The 26,262-nt window shown below is 34.1% G+C and overlaps 1 protein-coding gene across 2 annotated transcripts; it reads left to right on the top strand.

The window, feature by feature from the left end:
• Positions 1-9,146: 9,146 nt before the first annotated feature.
• Positions 9,147-22,538, top strand: LOC115455734 (chromatin complexes subunit BAP18). 2 transcript variants are annotated; one of them, XM_030184408.2, is made up of 5 exons: positions 9,147-9,330; positions 9,408-9,499; positions 9,859-9,960; positions 10,621-10,684; positions 15,529-22,538. In XM_030184408.2, exons 1-5 carry the CDS (start codon positions 9,310-9,312, stop codon positions 15,634-15,636), a joined length of 387 nt encoding a protein of 128 aa, XP_030040268.1. In that variant the 5' UTR covers positions 9,147-9,309; the 3' UTR covers positions 15,637-22,538. The 2 variants fall into 2 exon arrangements, with proteins under 2 accessions (XP_030040268.1, XP_030040267.1); XM_030184407.2 differs by having other exon boundaries at positions 10,621-10,783.
• Positions 22,539-26,262: the final 3,724 nt, after the last annotated feature.

Here is a 26,262-nt window from a genome sequence, read left to right as displayed (position 1 = left end):
TCTAAAGAAGTCAGAGTTAGATGTAGGGTTACAGCTCATGGTAGAAAGACGCAAGATGGTCCTGCAGTCTTCTGGTTACGTGACAGTCTGCCGGAGGCTCAATCGACAGATCTCTAAGTCCATGAAACGTGATATCCGTCAATTCAACACTAAATGTGTTGAAGAGGCTATTGAGCGGAACCTCTGTTCCGCTGAGCCCCTGCTCTAAGGTGTTCGCCAGGAATCTGTCCATTGGGCAAAGCCTGCTAACCAAACTGAAGACAGAGGACGGCAGGATTATACGTTTCCGACCGGAGGTCATGGGTGAGGTAGAGAAGTTCTACGGACAGTTATACACGTCAACACGACGACCTGTTTGCAATGCGACCACAGATCCAAGAGGCCCACTAATTCGACACTATACCGAAGACATCCCGGACATCGACCTGTGCGAGATTAGTATGGCTCTCGGGCAGCTGAAAAACAACAAGGCTCTGGGTGCTAACGGAATAACAGCAGAGCTTCTGAAAACGGGCGGAAAGCCAATATTAGAAGCTCTCCAAAAACTGTTCAATTCTGTCATTCACGAGGGTACCACGCCCCAGGCACGGCACAGGAGCGACAAAGACCTTTTAAAGAATTACAGACCCATCTCGCTCCTGAGTCACGTCTACAAGCTGTTCTCGAGAGTCACCACGAATCGTCTTGCTAACAGTTTCGATGACTTCCAGCCTCACATACGCTGCGGCAGGTTACACAGAAATCAGCGAAGTATAACCGGGCTGGTTCTGGTCTGTCCAGCGTTTGTAGACTATAAGAAAGCCTTCGATTCGATCGAGACTTGGGCAGTGCTCAGTCTCTCCATAGGTGCCAAATTGACTATCGGTATATCTAAGTGTTGAAGTGCCTATACGAAAACGCCACCATGCCAGTCCGCCTCCAGGACCAGTACTCGAAACCTATCCAACTGCAGCGTCGCGTGAGACAGGGAGATGTAATAACTCCGAAACTGTTCACTGCACTGCACTGGAAGACGTCTTCAAGCTTCTGGACTGGAGAGGACCCGGCGTCAACATCAACGGGGAGTATTTGACTCACCTTCGCTTTGCCGACGATATCATAGTCATGACTGAGACCCTAGAAGACCTTAGCGTAATGCTCGATGACCTCAGTAGCGTTTCCCAACAAGTGGGTCTCAGAATGAACATGGATTAGACAAAAGTCATGTCTAACCACCATGTCAGACCCACCCCTGTCAAGATAGCAGACGCTACTCTTGACGTTGTCGACGAATACGTCTACCTGGGACAAAACTTCCAATTAGGTAGGTCCAACTTCGAGAAAGAGGTCACTCGTCGAAACCAACTCGGCTGGGCAGCATTCGGGAGGCTCCGACACATCTCGTCCCCGATACCGCAGTGTCTCAAAACGAAAGTCTTTGACCAGTGTGTGCTGCCAGTGATAACATACGGAAGAGAGACGTGGTCGCTCACTATGGGCCTTGTCAGAAGGCTGAAAGTCACCCAGAGTGCAATGGAGAGGGAGGGAGGGGAGTGCTATGCTCGGAGTTTCCTTGCGGGATCGAATCAGAAACGAGGTGATCCACAGGAGAACCAAAGTAACCGACATATCCCTTAGATTGCGAAACTCAAGTAGCAGTGGGCAGTGCACATTGCTCGTAGAACTGATGGCCACTGGGGCGGAAAAGTTCTGGAGTGGCGACCACGAACCGGGAGACCCAGCGTAGGCAGGCCCCCACGAGATGGACCGACGATCTGGTGAGGGTCGCCGGAGTCCGATAGATGAGGGCGGCCCAGAACCGGTCCCTGTGGCGCTCAATGGGGTAGGTCTATGTCCAGCAGTGGACGATTCCCTGCTAAAATGATGATTAGTTACTTTTCGTCCAAAATAATTTTAACATAATGACTATTTTGCTTAATATTAGTTTTAATGGAAAAATACCATAATTATCAAAATCTTAAACTTACCACCAAAACTACCATATTATTTTTGTTCATGGTTATTAAAATGAACACATGTTCAAATCGTACCCTTGGTTCTCTCCACTCTACAGTGCGGGTCTAATATTAACATTATTATTAAACTCTATTAAGGTCTCCCTACAAATACATAATATATTACCATGCAAAAGGCAGCAATTCTAAATACCTGTAGAATAGTTCGTAAATTTCTCACTTGGTTTAGGCCCGTGAGTCTCATTTAAAACCTAAGAATAATTTCTCCGAGAAAACATTCAAGTTTTAACTATAATAATAATAAGAAAGAATGAACCATAATTAAGAATGCTTCTTATAATAGCATTATAAACAAGTTTTAATGACTGGGAGTGGGCGCCCCACCACACACCAAATAAACATCTTAGCATGTTAATGTGGCGCTCAACCTTATTAACAACATAGTCGCGATGTGGAATACCAGAAAGTTTAGAGTCCAAGAATATGCCTAAATATTTAAAATTATTTTTGAATGGGATTGGAGTATCACGGTAAGTAACGTATATTGTTTAGGGATTTCTTTTTTTGGAAAATTAAACCGCTGCACTCTTAGGTGTGGAAATACCTAAGCCGTTTTGGTGAAGCCATAACGATAGAGATTGGAGAGCGGAGTTTAAACCTAAAGCGTGTTCCACTGAATGAGAACTATAATATAGTAGTAAGTCGTTCGCATATTGTAAAACTTTGACATCGTTATTTAAACAGTCGAATGTACTACAGTGCCTTTTCGATAACCGTATTCGAGTTTTTGACAGTAAGCCTTTATTTTCTATGTATCATTCTAGCCGATTTTTAATAAGATGCTCTGCTAGTTTCGTTAGAACCGAACTAGGAACGATAGGACGATATGAAGAAATATCAGCGGAATTTTATTAGGTTTGAGAATTGCCAACACCACATGACGTTTCTATCGGATTCCACATTAATTACCGGTAGTAAAGTGACTTCTTGAGGGAAGGGCCAATTTACTTAACTATAAATTTACCTACTAAATTATCAGGGATATGGGAAGTAGTGTGGTCGGAAAAGGTAGTCCGGATATTACGGCAAACGGTTGAAGGGGGTGTATACGATGAAATGACGGAGCAAAAAATATGCCATCTCTCTCTTTTCTGCAGTTAGTAGTTTCCGAGTCTGTGTAATGATACTGGAGAGGTATATAAAGTTTTCTTGGGTCATATTTAAACTATACTTATTCCATTTCACCTTCTTTACGTTTTTTAGCTGCAGCTGTGCATTCCGAGTCCCACCATGGAGGCATTGGGATATTCCTAAATCAATGATTATTTTTGATAAGCATCATCTGCAGCTGAAACAATAATTTTAGCTAATGCTTCTACACAGTTCTACTCATTTCCATTATTGACAATTGGGAGAGAAGATAGCTGATTGTCAACATAATTTTTATAGTTTACCTAAGTGCTACTCTTACTATGTGAAAGTTTGCGTTTTAAGTGAGATTTTCTGGGTTGTGAATATGTGATTGGGAATGGAAAAGTTATTTTGATAGGGAAATGATCACTACCACTACACTGTTCAGGGAAGTTTGCAAGTGAGACAAGAAACAAAGTTAGGCATGCAGACAATAAATCAATTGCATTATTGTTATGACAGATCATTGCAATTTGTGGGGGAACCAGAATTTAATACACATAAATTATGTGTATCAAATATATTGAGTAGTTCTTCCCCATAGGAGTTAGAAGTCATACTGGTTATGGCAGTTAAAATCACCCAACAGGATATAATAAGTGTGAAAAGAATACTGTTGACTTCATTGAGTGTAGAATGAGAAGGGTGAGATGTATATACAGAAATAAGACACATTTTATTTATAATTATACTTAGCTATGATAGAAATTTCTTCACTGTGTGACGATAAAGAAACCACAGGGAAAGGTACTGAATTCCTCACAAGAATAGCTACTCCCCATATCCATCTGATCTATCCTCTCTTACAGTTGTATAAACATTCATTTTTAATGTATTATTAGATTTGAACCATGTTTCACTCAAGGCAAAAGCTAAAGGTTCATATTTATTTATTAAATAAATAATATTACTTTTTATATTTACTGCGCTGCGGCAATTCCATTATATTAAATGAACTGATGATGATTGTCCATTTTGGGGTAAGAGAAAAGATATAAGGCTATGATATAAGGATATGTTAAAAGAGGATAAAATATTAATTAATGCCCTAATAAATTTCATGATATTGTATTGTTTTACAACATTGCCTTTAAGTGTTTCATTGATAGCATAACCATTTTAAGTTCAGGAATTCTAAATTATTTTAAAATATTGTGGGCTTCCTTATTGTACCGTTTAGAAGGGCTCTTGGGGGGCTCAGGTTTGCGAAAAACAGTTTCTTTTAACTTGAAGACTTTTGATTGAATGTAATAGGTGAAGAAGTTTCCATTACTCTGGGAGTTTGAGATAAGTATAAGGGTGTCAGCAACGGATATAGTTACTGGTAGGAGCAATTAATGGCTAAGATACAGAGGTCTGGGATATATAGGTTTTTATTTGTTTCTGCCTTGAGAGCTCAAGACATACATACTAGTAGCAAAGTGAAAACCTGAGCATAAGCAGCAATTGGCATTACGTTAATCCCTCTCGCAAGAGTCCCCAGTGTAATTATCGCCGCATTTGTAACACCTTGGTTTGCTCCTACATTGTATTTTAGTGAATTCATAGGTACTTTCTATTCTACAGTTTAAATATATGCAAACACTTACCAAAACTGATGAATTAAACTAAAAACCAATATATAAAATATACAGAAAATGTAACCCTACTGATAACTTATATTTACAAAATTAATATTTTTTTATCAAGAATAAAAAAAACACGTCCACCTATTTCCAAGTTTCCCGCATTTTTCATATACCATATCACGTAGTATCTCAGAACAATAACAAGCACAGAAGCAGAACAGTAGGTTGATTCCCTATGCTACTCGCGATAACACACCGTAAACGCGTGTTGTCAAAACAAGCTCTAAACACAAACGCGTTTCATACACGCGCCACGATGTGTAATTGAAAAATAGGTATTGTGTATGCCATACGATAGGTTGTCTATGCTTAATATTTTTATATTACGATGTGTTAATGCGTTCAGAAATCTTTCATCCCCTCGAATCGGCAAGTATCGGTTTTTTTTTGAAAAGGCTTTTTTGTTTGTATTCGTGATATTAAATGATGTAACTCGAATAAATCACTGCCAAACTTTATTTAATCCCATTTTGTATATACTTAAATGTAAGAAACATGAAAGGAATATAAAAATAATTTAAAGAAATTTCTGTAGATTGTGATTGTTTTCAAACGAAAAATATAACTTCAAAATTATTGTCAAATGTCAATGTCATTGACTTATTTACTTGATTTGTTTACTAAAGCCACATTTTAAAAATTGAATTGAATTGATATATTGAATGCTACTGAAGATTTTACACGAATGCTGTTATATGAATAATAATAAATGCTGTTGTGCTTATGCAGTTTATATTAAATTAGCGCTAACAACGTATATTAATAGGAATTCTACGGACCTTCCATTATAAAATTTGTTGCAAAATCGACAAGGCATTAACTCAAATTCTTTTTTTTTATTTAGTTAAATAATGTGACGAGGATGCCGTTTACCTGATGATAAGCGATACGACCGCCCATAAACAGTTACAATGCCATCCGGAACTTTGAATTGTAAAGCACTATGTGACGTTCCACAGTAGGTTTTCAGAATGAGACAAAGATTTTAGGTCTTATAAAGTAATTACGCTAGTTACAATTTCCTCTAAACTGGTACACATCAGTGCATGGACATAGTTTAACTTGGCTATAGAAATAGACATTGCCGTAGACACCTTATAACTATTAAGACAGACACTCACATATAACAGACTTACCAACAATAATTAAAATAAGTGTATATTGCCTATTAAAGGTTATTTTTAAAAATGTATAGCTCTATTACCTAGTAACTTCTATTTGCCGCTCAACCGGCATTAATCTTTTTGGAATAAAAAGTACTCTATTCAATCCACAGCTCACTGTCTGAGTACCATATTTCATACACATTCATTTAGTTATTAAGGTGAAACTGATTAATTAATAAACATTCAAACTCATGTATAGAAATTTTACTTAAGTATATTATGTTATCTAAGACTGAACAACAAATAAAAAATAAAACAAAAATAATGTGTTGTTAAAACTGAGTATATTTTACTATTATTTATTTGGAATATCTTGCATTACATTCACTATCCTGTAAAAGAAATTATTTTATTATTACATTTGATATTATCAGTTTTGTTAACATTAGTATTCAATGTAAGATGCCTTTGGTCTCCTAAAATAAAAAAGGAAATGTTTGTACAAACAATTTTAGATTTAACATGATTACATACTTTTGTTTGTAATTGTGTAAAATTATTGGGATTACCTACATGAAATTTTTGCTTTGTTTCCCTGGATCGATATTCACATTTAGAAGATTTTGATATTTAATTTAAAGCTGCCTAAGCCCTTGATTAAGACGTCTACCAATTACTTATAACAACAATAATGTATAACTAGTAAAAATTTCTTCAGTAATCTTTATTGTTATCAAACTTTATAGGTACAAAACTTTCACCACAAAGAAACTACATAGTATTAATTGTAATGTACATAATTAAGAAAACATATTGTTTAAAAAGATACCTTCATTAGTGTTTTATATTTGTTTGCCTATCTATTTACTAATAGAAATATTACATCGAAGTAATAAAAATAAATTTGATTGAACTCAATTGTTGTCAAAAGTCGGGTTGCCAGTAGTAAAGTAGCTTATTTTTCACCGCTGAGCCCATAACACAAATTTGACTATCAAGATACAAAAACATAGGTTTGAATATTAATTCGATCATTTAGGATTTATGTTTGTTTTTGTTTCTGATAAGGTAGAATATTATATTTGAGTTTTCACGATGTAAAGAGGATACTATCGTCAATAGAAATTATACAGTCGTTGTATCTAAATAATTAATTTGTCTAAACGCGCATAGACGCGCTGGATTGCCGCACGTTATTTTGACAATTCGTAACATGCCCGTAAGGCGGATGTGTCACACCTCATCGAGTTCATGAAATGTCAAATTAGCATCCAGAATACTCTTACACAGTCATAACACGAAGTTAACGAAACACGCCGTGTTACAAGTTCGACATTGTCGTAGAGAATCATGCCCCTGTAAGTCAAATTTCTATAGTCCTAAACATGACGCGTTGTGTTACGTGCTTGTTACGCACTGTTAAAATAACGTACGGGATAGAGAATAAGGGCCCAGAAATGTTACATTTTTGCTGCAAAAATTACATTATTGTTTTTTTTTTAATTTACGCGTTTTTGGGCTAGCATTTGTTCTGAGCGTTACTGTATCTACGAAACCGCGGGGACTTGCGAATTAGGAAATGTGCGCGCGCACACACAAGCAAAATCAAGTTTTAATATATGCAATGTACGTTTCATTTTGTCATGGGCCATGGCGACCCACCTCTAAGTGTGATAAGTATGGAGTGAAATACTTTTTAGACCCGCCAGTTTTAAGTGCGTTCAATTTGGATGCGTTGAATAGAAATGCGTTCGTAAACTGTTTACATAATTTTAAAATATTAATAATTCATTATTACTTAATCATAATTCATAAAAAAGTTGTATTAAAAATCTCGTTGTTCTCAAAAGTTACGAAAATTGCCTTAAATATAAAAATTACTTACATGTTACGCGAGGGGGTCAAAAGTAACGAAAAATGTAAGAAATGTAACCTTCTGGCAACACTGCATTTGAGTGTACTCATTGCATTTGACAGCAAGAAATTTAATTGTGTTGCGGTCCCTTCTGACATCTTATCGATATCGATAGATGCTTTGTCTATAGGCTATGGTAAACTATGGTCAGTTTTGATGTCCAGTCTCTCTTTACGAGCTTACCAGTACAAGATTGCATCAGAATTGTATCTAAGAAGTTAGCAGAGAATAACATTCCTGTAGAATATGCAGAACTACTCCAACATTGCCTTACATCTGGCTATATGTTGTGGAATAATCAGTTCTATGTACAAGTTGAGGGGGTAGCGATGGGCTCCCCTGTATCTCCGGTAGTCGCCGATATATTTATGGAGGACTTCGAGGAGACAGCCCTGAGTACAGCCCCGGTCGCTCCAAGGTTGTCGGAATATGCCCAGAGCGGAGCCTCGTTACTGCCATTAGCTCTTGTCTGCTCAAAGCACAATTGGTAATCCTTGGAGATTGTAACGGCTCAGGTTGAATCGTGCGGTACCATATGCCGTTTTCTTGGGAACGTTTATCAAAAAACTCATTCCACAGTTGGATACAGTGACGCTTTACTTGTGTTAATAATATGAAAAAATATACGTTAATAGACAAAGACATATCAAAGAGTTCTAAAATTAAATCTGAGGTTTACTTAATCAAAAAAATATATAAGTACTTAAGTATATATTCTGAGAAAAAATTGTACACTAGCCAGATTAACACCTCCAAACACTTCAGTCCTTGTGATCATGAAGTAGGGCTGCCATCACCTAAATTTTCGACTCCGGATAAACGCGGCAAAATCCCGGACATTTGGGCGAAATATAGCTCATTCCCCGGACACATCCGAAAAAATATTTTTTGCAATTAACATAAAAACATTGCTGTCATTTCTTAATTTTTATTAATTTATGCATGCGGGTTATTACGAATAAATTTTTAACTATGATTTATTTCAATTTACCGCTTATTTATAAAAATATGGATTTCCCCTGACAACAGAAATATGTTTTAAAAACATTGCCCCGGATGCCATCAAACTAGGACAAATCCGAGGAATTTCGAACGGATGGCGGCCCTACCATGAAGACAGTAAAGTTTTCGATACCTTGCTTTGGAATCAATTATAATATAAAAACCGTTATAAAAACTGAAAAATACTTTTATTTCAATATTTTACATTTGCTTAACATAAGAAATCATTTACAGGTTTTTAAATGAATTTTCAATGCATCATACCTATTATCAAATTCTTAGTAAAGTACGATTTCTTTCTAGTGTGTGTGTGTATATATACACTAGACTTATAATCCGAATATGGTACAAATTACAATCCTCTAAAACAAAGTTGGCAACACTGATGAGTAGCTTTGTTGCCTTTTTCAAAGCTTATGTGATATTGTTATTTGTTTGCGTTGAGTTACTAAAAAAAAACAAATTAATTAAATTGTTGCATGTTGTGGTACAAGAAATAACAGTTATTTACAATGAACAATTCTGCAGCCAAAGTAAGCATTGTTATGTATATCATTATTGAAGCTACTTACAGATAACCTATAATGATGAGTTAATGCAAAAATTCCAGGTGGGCGAAATATTTAGGGAAGCAGGAACGGCTTTTAACAAGCTTTCGGAGATGACAATGTTACTGCATCCTATGGGGGACTCTCAACCAGGGTAATAAATGACTAAATATTGTATACTGATAATTCAATTCAAAAGTTATTCAACAATTATCAGAACACTTTGAATTATTTTGACTCTACTGGTTACAATATAAAGATTGACCAGCAAAATTTTGAAAGGCATAAATCTATTTATCTATTCATTTTAGTATGTTTAGTACTTCTAATGTGCAAATAATAATCCAATGTTTGTTTTTGTAGAAGTATTCATTTATATAAGGTCGCAATCAAAAATGAGTTTTTGGATGACTCCCACAAATTACAAATTTTGGAATAGGTCGTTATGTTATTAAGAGAGCGAATTATGTTGAAATTATTTAATAATTCAATATTGCCTTATATTGTTTATAGTGGAAAATGGACAGAAGAGGAAATTGAAATGCTTCGAGCCTGTGTGCATCGATTTGCTGTTGACTTAAATAAGCTGAGTCAGCATATTAAAAACCGAACTGTGTAAGCATACATATTTTTATGCACTTTAAAGCCGAACATCCACTGCTCACTAAACTAAGTCTAGATTAGCTTGCATAGTTGAGCCGGTGTGCTGCAAACTATACCAGCTAAGCTATAAAATAGCCCAATTAAGTTGAAATAACTTACTTATGTAAGCCAATCTGTAACTATATGAGCTAAATAAGTGAGATAATGTATTGACATCCAGAGGTTTATGACACCCTCGAGTAACTAACATTTGATTAGTACAAATTGTTTGGAACTGTAATTGGTACAGACCTTTTTGCCATTTGTGATTATGGTTGTACAGTAAAGGAAACCAACAACTAATACCCACTTTTCAAATACATGCATCAAATAATTGTTTAATATAGTCATAGACTAACATGGAGTTTGACAAGGTAAATCTTGATAATATCGTGTCTTTATACTGTAATATTTTGAACATTGGATATTTAATTTAAGAATTAATATAAAATACTCTTTAGTAAAAAATGTGAATTGTCAATTAGTTTGGTTACAATGTCCATCCTGAAATGGCTTGACATAGAGCATTGTAAAATATTTTATATATAGAGTATTATTAAAGAACTGAACTGTTATGCTGTATGACATAAATTTTAAATTGCGTCATTTACTTTTAATTATTTGTTGCAACAGAACTCAAATCCGTACTACACTAAAGAAGAAAGCATTTGAAGATGCAGGTATACCTGTGCGGCAGGTAAGCAGTACAATCACAAGCATTGGCCAGCTCCCACCTCGGGTAGCTTCGCCATTAAGCGTGATGACTCCGCAGTCAGTGATAGGAAAGAACGCCGAGGTTCAAACATTAACTAACTAACTGATTAGCTGTTTTTTATTGCCCTTAGTTATGCTATTTCTATTTTGTTAGTTAGAGGAGTTTGAATATTGGTGATTATTTTTTAAAAGCTTGATTTTATGTATAGCCATATGCATGCCAGAAGGCACCAACTCCAAAAATTGGTAACCAGTATATAGGTAAAGTTAAATTATTTTTTGGTTTTTAGTGGTTTTTGAAGGCGGTTTTTTTTTATTGTTATAAAGATTTTATTTATCACTGTTCCGCTCCTATTGGTCATAGCATCATATTAATTATAGACTTACTAAAAAAGGTGCTATCCAACTCTAAAATAATTTTTCCATTCATACCAGTAGTTTTTGAGATTAGTACGTTCAAACAAACAAACTCTTCAGCTTTATATATTAGTATACAGGGTCATTTCGACGTTGCGTAACTAAATAAATTAAATCACATACTTAAGTATCTACTCGGAAAAAGTACTTTACAATCAGTTACTTGAGTCGTAGATGTAAAATTAAAAAGTGCAAGTTCCATACAAAAAAAAATATTAATTAAAATAATTTTAATTTTACACACCCTAATGTACTACAACTCAAGACAATTCGTCGCAGCGACAACATTATATTTTCAGGCAGAAATGCAATCTCACACATGCTATGTTCGCATTAAACTACAAAATGATAAAAAAAAAATTAAAACCAGGATTATTGGTGAAAATAGTTTTACTAATGGATGGTTTTGGGACAATGTCAGTAAAAGTGAAGACGTAAAAGTATGTATATAAAAGTATGTATAAAAAGTATGGATATTTCTGCCTTTAAAATTTCGTCATATTAAATTTTAAAGGCCGAAATATCCATGATTATTAATTATTTTTACGTTTTTCTTTCAACTGCGAGAACTAATCACTAACTAGACGTGAATTTAAATTCTTTACTTGCCAATACTTGTTTAGTTACCCAGATTAAAGCCGAAACAAAATGTATGAAAATGGACCTTGAGGTATCGCCTTAAGAATCACATAATTATGCACGTGTTACACAATCAAATCTTTGAAGAGCAAGAATAAGCTCTGATTTGAGCACATTGTATTATAAACGTTGCATACTATTTATATTCATTAAATCGAAAAAAAATGCTATGTATAACTCCAATAATAAAAATTATAGGAAACTGGAGAACGGAAGACATTTTTGGAGACTCCGCCCGGGTGAAAAAATTTAACCGAGATGAAAGTCTCGTTTTAAATTTTTCCAGGATAAAATGTTTATAGCACTCAAAATTAATGTAGCTTCCTATTAGTGCAATAATTTTCAATACCGGTTCTGTAGTTACTAATTCCAGACATTAGCCCCTACAAATACACCAACACACTCATGTACTTCCTCTTTATATTATAGAGCTAGATTATAGGCTGTACCTATTTTCTTTTCTAAACTATTTTAATACCGGATCTCGTGAAGGGTTTAAAGTAGGCCAGATTTCGACATAATAGTATAAAAGTAGTCTACGAATGTACATAGTCCAAAATTAACTATGTAGGTATTAAGTAACCACCTGACTCCCCTAAGAAATTCTAAAATCTTGTTACTTATTCACAATAGATACTTCTAAGTTCTAACACTTCCATTGACCAATGTAACACTGTCTGTTGGGGTTAACATGTAGTTTTATTAATTATACTTTAAAATGTTTCTGAATTATATAAAAAGACACCATATGAAAATTAACGCCTTTGAAAAGCGTACCTAACTTTACCCTTCCTAAAATCTGTTCAGTATTATAAATAATTCGAGAGGACGGCCACGTAAGTACTGTAACTTTAAAGTTACCTCCTTATTCTCATAATGCTTAAATGTAGGTATAGATCAACAACGTCATTAATGCTATCATTAGCAAAAATTTGATTTTGATGCTATTGGCTAGTTACGAATAATGCCTAACTATGCTTTGTGTAATATATTTTATTTCAACATTAATTTTTTTTTTGTGTATTTATAGATAGTAAATATTGACACTGTATTGATTATTTATATGCCTATGATATAAAACTTACACAAAATATTGCCAAACTATTCTGGCGGCTGTGAAGTCGTCGAAGGCTTTCAGGCTTGTAAGTGAATAAAATTTCTAAAACAAACTATATATCTAGATAATATACATATTTTTTATATTTAACTTTTCTTTTACTCAAACGCAAAATTTGCAGTCATGATAAAAAGGCTCATAAATTTATCAAATTAATTAATAAAATCTAAATAAAACAGGTCATGATTAATTCTTTAAATTTTGTACATGTGGGTGTTTTTTTCTAGTTGCCACAGAGTAGTTTGAAGCACCGATTAACAGATTTTACTTAGCTGTATTCGAAATATTGTGATGTGAGCTTTCTAGTGCTGAAATGTTTTTCTGAGAGGTAGTTTTAGATATCCACAGATCTGGGTAGTGTATTGGTATATTATCATGTTTTAGAATCCAAGAAAACATCTCGGATTCTACAAAATGATAATCACAACATTTTGGTCACCATTTCTTTGTTGTTATTTAAATAAAATCAATAAGGTATCTGCACCAATTTAAAGCATTATCCTTTACGTATAATTAACCTAGTCGGTCCTTAAATACTGTCACAAGAATAAATGGTCATAAAATAAAAAATAAAGGTCATGTTAAAAAATGATTGTGCTTATTGAATCAGCATTAAATTGGGATGACTGGAACACAAAATTTACTCAAAATGTTCGCCTCCATTTTTTATAAACTGTCTTAATGTTATCGGCCAGTCATCAACGGCCGCACGCACCATATTCATGTCTATAATCTATATCTGCCACTGCTTTCGTCAAAGATGCCTTAAGGCTCTCGAACTTTTGATGCGGTTTAGAACATACTTTCTCCACTAAAACTTGCCATACTTTATAATCTAAAGGATTAAGATCTGGGCTGGAGGAGGGCCAATCTTCCTGCTTGTTGAGGCCGATATTTTGGCGTTCGAACCAAGTTTGCGTTGTTTTGGCCTTATGGGCTGGTGCAGAATCTTGTTGAGATACCCACAACTGTCCTTGGAAGAGCGCCTGAGACAGATCTTTTACGTTGCCATCTAAAATTATCTCTTGGTAAACTTTGGCATTAGTCTTGACACCTTTTTCGCAAAAAGGTAGCTCAGTAGGGCCAAAGTAAGAGATCCCTAACTAAAGCATCACTTATGATGGATGATGGCCGTGTTGCACACAGGGAATGGCTTTACCAGCTTCCTCTGAGCTATTGGCGTATACCATGTTATTTTCTTTGTTATAAGTTTCGTCAATGTCAAAAAAAAAATCATCTGTAAACACGATGTTCCGATGCTGGTCTTTAGCGTACCGTCATAGTAACACGCGGGATCTTTATACTCTCATCAGTTTAACTCGCTGGTTAAGAAGATGGCTGCTTTCTCTTTTGTGAGCGCGTAGTCTAAGGTCTACGTTAAGCACTGTTTTTACAGTCTTTCTGCTCAAACCCATTTGAAGAGCCATCAACTTCTGCTTGCGGGCGGGATTCCTGGCGATTAGCACCTTGATAGCTTTGATCACGGCTGGAGTTCTAACGGAACGAGATCGACTGTTTCTTTTCCTGTCATCGACACTCGATTCTTCATCATAACTTTTGATGGTACGATATACAAACCTCAAAGTAATATTTAGATTTTTCAACAACTTGAAAATCGTGGTTGGTGAGTGGCCGAAACGATGTAAGGCAATTGATACTTTGCGATCCTTTTAAGCGTCCACTCCATTTTGGAAAATCAATGAAACAATAACATTTTAATGTCATTCTATTTGAAAAAAATTACAAAATCGAACACGTTACAGAAAAATATATAATTTACTTTATTTTTTTAGTTACAAGCTAGTGACAGTATTTAAGGACCAACTAGGTATATAAACATATTCAGGTAGCTGTTAATTGTAAAACTTAACGTATTAGTATAGAGTGTCTGTACAAATCTGGTGCGTACACTATTATTTTTATAGTCACATTGTGCACACAAACTAGCAATAAAAAGCTTGAAAAATAAAGTGTAAGGTACATCACGTTTATTTGTTCTTCCTTTCGCTAGCCGTTAAGCGGCATCTGGCCGATTTTTTACCATCTTGGGTTTTGGGTTATGTGGTTTGTAGATTTCAGCTTAAGGCACTTGCAAAATAATAGTACATAATATAGTCATGATTATATATTTGAACAGAATGCACGCAATGATTTGTAATTACACATATTATTTTGATTTCAATGAAAGCTTAAATTCATAATTGTATGTTTTATGTAAATAAACTACGAAAGTGCCATTTTATAACGTCGCATTATCTAGCTATAATTCACATGCGTATCTTCAGCGCCCACAATATATTTTCTAGTTGTAATCTCTTAGTCTCCCTATTTTTTACTCGCGATTTGTTCTTGAGGTTTACAGGACTGTAGTTAGAATCAAGTGAGCAAGAGATGTTTTTCTCATTGGTGTGCAAAATGTCATTTTTGACCGCCACTAACAAATAAAACATTTATTTACTAGTACAGGTGACATTTTTTTTAAGACGGTGCTATTAAATAAACCTAGATAATTTAGTTGCATCACTGCCCCTTTTATCTAGCTGCGGGTCTGAAACAGCATCCCTCTCATATTAAGGTCCTGACAGCATTCAGTATCGCCGAGCTCAATTAATATCTATAGCATGTTTATAATATACTGGGTGGCCCTGTTTCAGGTCACGTTGAATATGCTTAATGCGTCGGAGAACGAAGTAGACGTGGAGGGTCTCACCAATGACGTCAAGTTGGAGTTCGAGGCCGGCAGTGAAGAGGTGGCCACCTGAAATTTGTTTAGTTTCACTTATTTATAAGAACAATGAGGTACAAAGGCAAGTGACGTCAGACATTTCGAAACCACTCCCACATAAACCCTAAAATTTGTGAAGTACCTAGAATGCTTTAGTTGATCATTTGATTTCATTACGAATGTTGTTACGTCACCTTAGTTACTAGATAAATTTTATGTTAGACAACATATTTATATTTAAAATTAGGACATTAATTTAAAAATGTAAAACGTAGAGCCGCTGAGGTTCGACTCCGGCGTGAACGTGTTTGCTGAAAATAGTGGAATTATTGTCTCGCAAAATCGAATTGAAATAGACTCGTTTAGAAAACATATTGTGCAAATGAAGGAGAGCGCCTCTAATAAAATCTGTGCAAATATAGCTGTGACGATTTGTGCATGCAATCAAATCTCACAACACTCGGATTGTAGAATATACACGTTTTTAAAGGTGCCGGTTTTAGGAGCGACCTTGGAGACTTATTAACAAATTAGCCACTATGCAGGATGCTCTGTGGTAAAACAAACTATTTTCGCTCCACTAAACTTTGTTCATAACTACTAAATTCCCCGTTTAGCAGAGGTTTTAATTTTTTTTGATATCAATAGAAATCAATTATGGATTATTTATTTATTTTAAACGTAGTTAGATAACTGAATTATATGTAATGAAGGTAACTAGGGATGTTTCGGGATAAACCTCGTTTTTCAAAATAGTTTAAGTACATTTTTCCACACATACATAACAATAATTAGTCTCGTCGTATTTTATCTCGTTATTGGAAATGTTTTGGATACGAAGACGCACTTCATGTACAGAGACTTTGTTAGGCTGATGGTAGGATACAAACTTTTTTAAGTCTAAAATTGTGATGATGAGATTAAGATAAAAATATTGCAATAAAAAAGAAACAATTTATCGAGAGAGTTCCATATTTATCGTAGTCTTAAAACGTTCCTCCTATGTTACCGTACATAAATATCATTTCAATTTGTAGTCTAATACTTGGGCCTGCCTCAAACAAACAGTCGATAACTTATTGATATAAGATTAAACTTAGACCATCTAAAAAGGACGCGCATAGTGCGTATCAACATTAATGAAAAAATCCCACTTTCAGTGTCCCTATTACATTGAAAGTACAACACGCATAGTCAGATTAGTTTTGTGACGATATGTATGCGCATATAAATAAATCTCCAACACTTATCAGTTTTACGCACTGAATCAATCTATAAATTATGTGTAGTTCGATTACCGAAAGATTGCGCGTACAACACATTATCAAGCTGTGAGCTTGTAGTTTCTATGTACAGAACAATAACTAAAGCCATAAAAGCCATGTTAAAATAACTTATTAATATAAAATTGTTACTTTATTACCTTATGGGTTAGATAAAGTAACAATGAGATGCATTCTAAATTGATATATTCGAAATTTTCAAGGTTGTCCCCAGTTTTCACGTGACTTTTTTGTGCTAATAATATGACAGTGTCGATTTAAAAATATCGATAAATAAAAAACGATGTTTAATACATAGACTGTACCTTATTAAATTAAGACTTACATAATTGGTTTATGACAAAACAGAAGTGTAAGACAATTTTAATAATAAAACATTTTTATTAGCTTTAAGACTAACAGTCTTACTTATAAAAATTTCGCCGAGCTATGCTTAGAAAAACAGAAAATTACTCGCCCAGCTATAAGTCAAAACCCGCCATCTTCCCTCTTAATAAGGTTTAAACTAGAAACCGGTCATGCCTGACAGCTTTTTAGGCAATTCTTAACTACTGAACACTAAAACAAGTAAGAAGTAATTAAGTAAGACTGTATATCTAAAAGATAACATTGATGAAGTCCCGTAAGTCATTTCCAGATAAAAATAATGTAGGTTTTAGATTGTGATTGGTCAAAAAATAACCTTTCGAAATGAAAATCTCTGAAACAATTTTTAATATGATTATTTTTTGCGGTATCTTGTTTATATGTTGTCTAAAAGGTTAAAAGTTTATCATTTTTCATGTTTTATTTTACATAAATGTTGTTATCATTCACTCCATCCACTTCGCTCACCATATGCAACACAACTACGTTTACAAAATTGTCTCAGGAATTAATTATTTAACATTTTAGTTTAACTTAAAAAAATATATTTCATGACGAGACAAAACAAAAATACTATATTGTATATTCTGCATATTAATCGGCATCAGCCACGATACAATTTTAGGGTTCCGTATTTCAAAAGGAATCCTTATAGGATACTCCGCTGTCCGTCTGTCTCTTGGTCAATATACTTTATCTCAGGAACGCGTTGAGCTATCAAGTTGAAATTTATCTCAATTACTCAGGTCTACGATCTCTTGTAGCAGTGAAACTTATAAGTCAACAAGAAAAAAAATTATGCAGGTTTATGTCGCATATTTTCGGTTTTACAATGAAATCAAACTCAACATACTAAACCTAAACTTACGGCACGTCCCGTTGACCGAGAATTATGATATTTGGCAAGAAGAAATGTCTTACAGCACATATGTGTAAAGGGAAAATCTGGAAACTATAATATATATCAACTTTAATAACAAATTCTAGGCTAGCTAGATTCTACGGAACCTTCGGTGTGAGAGTCCATTTGCAATAGTGGCAATTTACAATTCAAGCAATATAGTCATTCCTTTGTTTTATCAAACTACAGTAGATGAGGTGTTTGTTGTATACTAAAAAGAAAAAATGGTAGGCAAAGAAAATTGTATTCTTGCCACCTTCATGTTCTTTGCATTAAACGAGTTGAATGAAATCATTAATTGTCAATACTATCATTTCTATAATATAAAAATGAATCGCTGAATGTCTTGCTAAGCGCAAATCTCTAGAGCAGCTGAACCGATTTCGCTAATTCTTCTTTTATAATATTCCTTAAAGTACGAGGATGATTCTTAAGGAGAGAAAATTTTTAAAAATTCCCTGAAAAAGTCTAAAAACAACACTTTTCTATATTCCCATACGAAATATTCGTAATAATACTTAAAAGTCAATTTGAACTTTAATACCATACCATAAAGTTTAAGTGTTAGTGGAGGGGTTCCGGGAAGGCAAAACAATTGAATGACGTTAAAATCGTAGAAATATGATCGTATTCATCGTATCAATATTTATACGATGCCAAGAATTTGAAGTCTTTTATATACATAATTTTTATTTATTGACATATTGTAATTGTTGCCTTTACAACTTTCTTTTTTCTTTTTTTATCTTACTAGCTGACCCGGAGACCCGAATAGCAGAATAAGTATTAAAAAAAATCGACTGCTAGGTGGTACGAAGTTCGCCTGGTCAGCTAGTTTTCAATAAATACAATGTTTTTTTAACTTCAAAGTAGATTAACGATTTTATGTTGTGGTCCGCGGCACCATACCTAATACATCTTTGTAGTCGATACGTACAACGTTCAGTACAGCTGATGTGATATAGGTCAAAAGTATTCTTCCAAGTAAAACAATGCTCTTTTTTGCATTCGGTGAGCGACATATTGTATAATTATTTTGATATTTTATGTTTTTCACAAGTAGTTATATTTCAATATAGAATATAGTATAACTATATATAAATTTTAATAGTCAATATAGTTGGTAAAAATTCGACGTATTGTGTCTAAACTAGCATAAATAGAATCGTAGTATGAAATAATAAGCTTAATGACCATGATTCAGAATATCATTAAAATAATGATATCAATTAGAATCGGTTCACGGCTATATTTTTTTCTTATTGCATTTCTCTAGGATTCAAATTGTCTACATACTAAACATAAGAACCGTTTCATCTATTGATATTATTTTACTGTTCCAATTAGAATAGAGATACTACATTAAGAATTCTGTTTCGTCATTATTCACTTCCATTATATAGGAATAAAACACTTTTTGCACACACAGTATGGAACACAGTATCTTATAACATTTTTAATGGTAATTTAGAATAGATTTGAATACAATTTTGTAACTGCCATTTGAATATGTAAATACCATTTCGTAAAACTCTTCCTAATGAAGGCCTATTGCTTGATATTTTATTTGTCGTTATCCATTTAAACACATTGTGGAATAGTTAAGTTTCTCCAATCGATTTTACACCTAATACGATGACTGCGGCCCATACACATGTTGTGCGTTTAAGCGTGCAAAGCGAGTACGCCAGCCGTGTTATAAAAAAACATTTACCTGTGGGTGTGGCAACACTCATAGCGTGTTAAAATGAGCGCTACGGTAGCGTGGCAAAACACGTTCGCTTTGTTTATCTACTCGTGTGGTGTTGGTTTTTTCGGAACCGCTGCAGTTTTACAAGCACTCATGCTTGTTAAATGCTGAGCCCCAATAGAGAAAGGGAGGAAGGAATGTAAAATTTAACCAAAAATTCGTGACATTTTTGAGGTAGAGTTTCCAACGTATATTAGTATGAGTTTCTAATATACGTTTGTAAATCTTATAATCCGTTTAACTCATGAGTAGGGCTGCCATCCGTCCGGAATTCCCCGGATATGTCTTACTTTTATAAAGTGTCCGGATATAACGGACATTTTTGTTGTCAGGGGATATCCATTTTTATTTTATAGATAAGCGATAAATTCAAATAAATCTTAGTAAAAAAATCATTCATAATAACCCGTATGTATAGATGATTCAAAATTAAAATGATGTTTTTATTTTTGTTGCAAAACAATATTTTTTCATAGGTGTCCAGGGAAAATCTTATATTATAATAATATAATTATTTTATATATTTCGCCCAAATGTTCGGGATTTTGTGATGACAGACCTACTCATGAGGTGTGCGGAGTATTCGTGGCATGCGAATTGTATAAAACTTACATGTGAATTTCCTCAGTAACAGGCAGTAATCGATTGATTGATGATTGATACATGATATATTACATTCAGTAAAGGTAAACAAAAAAAATATAGATATTAAGACAAATTATTGTTACAATTTGTAGTGCAGATCTTTTGTTTATAAAGCACTGACTTTATAAACAAAAGATCTGGACTACATCGCTACTGATAGAAAACAGTTATATAAACACATTTAAAATATATTTAGTAAATTATAACTTTGTAATCACTTGCAGCCTTATTTAGAAACATTTTTACGCGAGAGTTTGGATTATTCATTGTTTGAGTAATCAATTAGTTAGTTTGAGAGAACGTTAGTTCTCCATGTAAATATATAATCTAGAGATATATAAAGATTAATAAACGAGATGTTTAACGCTTTGTGTAGTCCGTAGTGTGCCAAATATACCGCTCATATGATATTGTGTAAATGATATCTGAACTAACTTACTGAATACCTTTGCACGGCCTGCTTCCTGATGAGATTTAGACTTTCTCTTCTCAAGTTAATCGACCGGTATCAGCAAGGTCATGATCACGATGTGAAACCTTAGAATCCAACCACAAGATTCCATTCCCATTACACGTAAGCGTTAAATCATCTCTACCGGTGACTATTGAAATATTGGAACATTTTTCTGCAGCAATTTGTATGTTGTTCGATATTATGATCTGTCTAATAATATTATTTGCCTAAGACTATTAAATATCAGAAGAAATAGCATAGAATTTGCTAGGTTTGTAATTGGTACGCTATAGTAAATTTAAAATGTACTTGAATATTAGTGCCTTTACAGTATAGTTCCGTAGCTTTGGCGAAGCTCGCAAGGGTGCAGTCGGAAGCGAATCAAACCATTAAAAATTTATGGCAATTGTTTTATTGGGACAAATTCGGCGCGCAAATGCGTTGATCAGCCCAAGTCAATGAACGGCCCAATTGGTGGCATCGGTGCAATCTCAAGAATAGATAATAAAAGAGACTTATTCTGAGCGATCCATTTGTGCATTCGAACCAATTCACGCGAGATATGAAAATTTCAGAGTTGCAAACCTTTATAATTTATAAAAGCACCCATGACGTGATTGTGACACGGTGGCGGTCTTAATGAAAGAACGCCGTATCGATAAAAGAATTTGCTGTATTTTTTTCACTGGCAGCATGAAAATATTTTTGTATTTTAAAATATTGTTATTACGTATTGCATTCTATTTTGTCTATGGACCGGTGTGCAACTTGGCGCCATAGGCAACAAATGAACATCCTGCTGTCCGACTCCTGCGCGCCGCCTGGCTTCGTCATTGCCGCGATATTATATTATACCTGACATGCCTTGCAAAGGAATTATATAAAACGCACAAACCTCAAGCAATAAGATATCAAAGAGTTATTTGTAACTAAGTAGTAATAACTATTGGACCGTGGCACTGCGACTGGCCGTTAATTCAATACATAGAACTTGATGTTAAATATATTGCAGATTATTTTTGTATTACTTAGCGTTTCAATTATTGTAATTAAATGTTAATGTCATAGTATCATGCTATAATAACATGTTTAAATCTAAGATCGTTTGCGGACCCGGTATATTTGTGGCAAAATTCGTCTGATAATAATTTGAAAATCTAGACGAACCAATGTTGCATTGGTAATGCACGTTATATGGCATCTACCATGCTTGCAAAGAATACAGTAAGTAAGACCGTCTCACACAAACTTCAAAATTTTATTGTTATGCGCCACAAATAATCCTGATCTGTAACCGCTAATTTCATTACTGAATTTTGAAATATACATATAATTAATAAATACCTTAACATATTGTGGGTCTATCACTAAAATATTTCATAATTTCACATTCTATAGTCATGATTAACATCAAAGACTTATTACTGACTACTTATTACAATATTATATAAAATAATATCTGGGATAGGTTTGATAATGTATGTATAATTTTAGTTTTTACATATTCATCTATTTGTCAAATAAATTTAGTTGCAATTAACACGTGTTTTTCATATTATTTATAATCCCTTTTAAATCCACTTTACCGTCCCTCTTTGTTGGCAGATGCTGAACTCTGCACCCGCATGTAGGTTGTTTACGATGCTGTTTGAGTGGACTGTTCTGCCCATTTCGCTTGCTGATGTTTCCTGATAAGAATTAAGATTGAGCTCTGATGATCAGACAAAAGTTGTAGATCATACAATTCTCTACTTGACAATTGTTCCAATATTTTTTTTCGTACCAATCACCGTTCGCGAGACATCGCGATTTTAAAAGTACTATAATGTCAGTCCCTAATTACTAATAATGTTTAATACTGTAAAAAGAACATTTAACAATATACCTACTAATAATAATTTCAAAATATAAAACAAATTATGTTTCCTACAGCGAATAATTAAGTTTAAGAAAGAAACAATAAATAAGTTTAATCAGAGTTCTAAGATTATAATATTATAGAGCGGACATTGGAAACATTGTTTACATAATACTTACATAATATAAAAATTTTGCATACAGACGACGGTTACTCTACCTACCATGACATAGCTAAACTATACAAAATAAAATAGAAAATGCTTTATCTTTTGCACGGTAGATGGCATTAATTTATATTAAAGGTTTACACGCAAAATTGCTCCTCAGTAATAGTAAAGCTTTCCAACAACAGATGGCGCTTTTTATAATTTGACAACATTTCTAAATGTAAACTTGTCTAAAACAAAAATACCGTTTCTTAATTTTTCTACGTTAAGTTCGATTATGTATTTTGAATATTATTTTAATACTTAATTTCGAATAAAAAAATTAAAAACCGAAAAAGCATAGAAGAAATCTAAATTACCCTCATATACTTATCCTATTTTTTCAAATAGGCCAAAACCGTTGAAAAGAACGAGACAAATATTATGTTGCTAAGGTCGGCTTGCGTACACTTTAAAATAATCAAATGGTTACCTTTGGTCATCTTTATGATCCCGAATTAAAAAGCAAATAAACTGTCAAATGTTCCAACTTGTCAATCTCAAAACAATGTCACAAACGCGCCCACACAATTTAGTTACGTTATACTTCAGCGCGTGCTTTTCAAAAGTGGCTACATGTTGTGTAATATTTTTGTTGTTAATTTTAATAAATACACAGTGCTGTTTAAGTAAAATATAGCCCTAGGAACAAGCAAAGGCATGCGTTATTGTGGGGTGTAAATCTCATTCTTCTCGTAAAGAAGAGTAAACAAAAAACCTAATATAACACATCGGTCAATAAGTCCCGAGCCTAGTATATAAATGGCGCTGTAACGGATAAATGCTATCGATATTCAAAAATTACTGACCTCTATGTAACACATATCAAAATTTCATAACCTTTTAACTATTTGTTTAAAAAAGGCAATGCCTTTGTCATTTTGCATGAACATTTGTCCATGAGAAAGCTTTGTTCAAAGCGGCTACCGCGTTTGCTCACCGTTGACCAAAACCATTAACGTGTTGAAGCCTCAGAGTGCTGTTTGGAGCTTTTAAGGCGAAACCAAACGGATTTTTTCTTGCAATATGTGACAACGGATGAAACCTGGATCCACCATTACACTCCAGAGTCAAAACGGCAGTCAAGTGAATGGACGGCAACCGACGAAAGGCGTCCAAAGCGACTAGAAACACAAATGTCAGTTGGCAAGGTTATGGCTTCCATATTTTGGGATGCGCAAGTTATAATATTCATTGACTATCTTCAGAAGGGAGAAAGGATCAATAGCGAATATTATATGGCATTACTGGTGCGTCTAAAACATGAAAAGCACGAAAAAACGGCCTCAAATGCAAAAGAAAAAAGTGCTTTTCCATCAAGACAATGTCGGGTCACACATCGGTCGCCATAATGGCAAAACTGCATGAATTGAAGTTTGAGTTAATGTCTCATCCACCATTTCTCTAGTTTTGGCTCTTAGCGACTATTACCTGTTTGCTGAACTGAAAAAAATGATTTCTGGAAAAAATGGCCCAAATTCCGGCCGATTTCTTGTTTGTTACTTACAGTGGTTTCCATTCCTTACGAAATTTCTAACATTTTCTTAATTTAATAATCTAAATGCTAAACCATTTTTGTGTTTAGTAAATGACGTTTCGGAAGGCATGGAAACTGCTGTAAATAGCAAATGAAAATTGGATAAAATTTAGCTCGAAGAACGCCGGTAGTTCTATAGTTTATTGTAATTTAATTGTAGTTTTTACCGAGTGCTTTTATATACCCAGACTTTTTTCGGTACTTGAATACCAAATCAGGGTTTTGATATCTTTTTTTTTTAGTCTATCTAAAATAACAATTTGCAACGGTTTGTAGTTGACTGACCGAAAAGTGTTTATTTTAGCAGGTCTGTGAATTAACCATAGCCGATAGACAAAGCATCTATCGATATCGATAAGTTGTCAGAAGGGATCGCAACACAATTAAATTTCTTGCTGTCTAAGACAGAGTACACTCAAATGTCATAGTGTTACTTCTATGCTTGTCATTGTTCTGAGCTTTTAAAGAGAGAGCGAAACAAAAAAACTGTCACTTTACCTCTTTTTTACTGCAAAGCAAAGGTCATTACGTCTTGAGCCCTATATGTGACGTCATTTGGTGCTTACGTCGTTTTAGAAAACAAAATTCAACGTGAAAATCATGTATGAAAATATCTGATATTGAAAAAAGAAAATATATGGGTCTCATAATTTTAGATCTAGTTTCATAAAACGTACATAAACATTTGAGTTTGTTGAAAAAATGAAATGTCACTAAGACTCACGGACGTTTCAAATATGACAACAATTTATTACTAATTGGTAATACCTTTTGGAGCACAGATGTGGCTCCGACAGTGTCTATTGCCGGCGCCACCTACACATAAATATTTGAACAAAGACTGGAAAACTTTGCCACGCATTTAAACACAGTATTCCTGAACCTGCCTCCCAGGCTTTGCAAATAAATTCACTCACAGTATTCAAAGACAACAAACACGATGGACCGCGATTTTGTGGACGCGGCATACTTGTACTATTTGTGAATATAATTATTTATTACATGTATAATATGTAAGTGCTATCTATATAAAAATAAACTAAAAACTCCGATAAGGAGCAAAATAACAATTTACATGTTATTCTGATTTAGGAGACATTGACCAAATTTTTTTTTATATTGTTTTTACTTTTACATTTCCATAATTAATCGGTTCTCCTTCAAGCAATTCGATAATACTGAACTTTGCGCAAGTATGGCAGGATACGCATACTTTTTAACTTTGAATGCTTTTATGTGTGTTCGAAAAGCCGTGCTACACATGTGTTCAAACAAGTGTTCAAATATTTTTGCTATGTGTGTCGCCGGCATAAAACTAAGAATAATAGAGCGAACATTGGAAGGTTTATCATACTAATATTTTGCGCATATGCGATGGTTACTCAATCTATCGTGAAATAGCAAAACGCCTATGAAGGATAAATTGAATATTTCATCTTGTGCATGGTAGATGGCACTAGTTACGATGGTAGGTGGCATTGACATTCCTAAAAATATTTATAATTTGCAATTAATGATATTTTACAATTTAATATTTTCTTAAATTAACAATTAACTTGGGTATTTTAACAAACGTAAAAACTATTAAAAATAGAACCGACTTATAAAACTTAAAAGCTAAAAATGAATATAACCAATTTTATTTTGAGTAAGGTCAGGTG

Source organism: Manduca sexta, chromosome 27, assembly GCF_014839805.1.
Source record: "Manduca sexta isolate Smith_Timp_Sample1 chromosome 27, JHU_Msex_v1.0, whole genome shotgun sequence".
NCBI lineage: Eukaryota > Metazoa > Arthropoda > Insecta > Lepidoptera > Sphingidae > Manduca > Manduca sexta.
The sequence above is the reverse complement of the archived record's forward strand: the minus strand, read 5'-3'. Positions and strand labels throughout refer to the sequence as shown.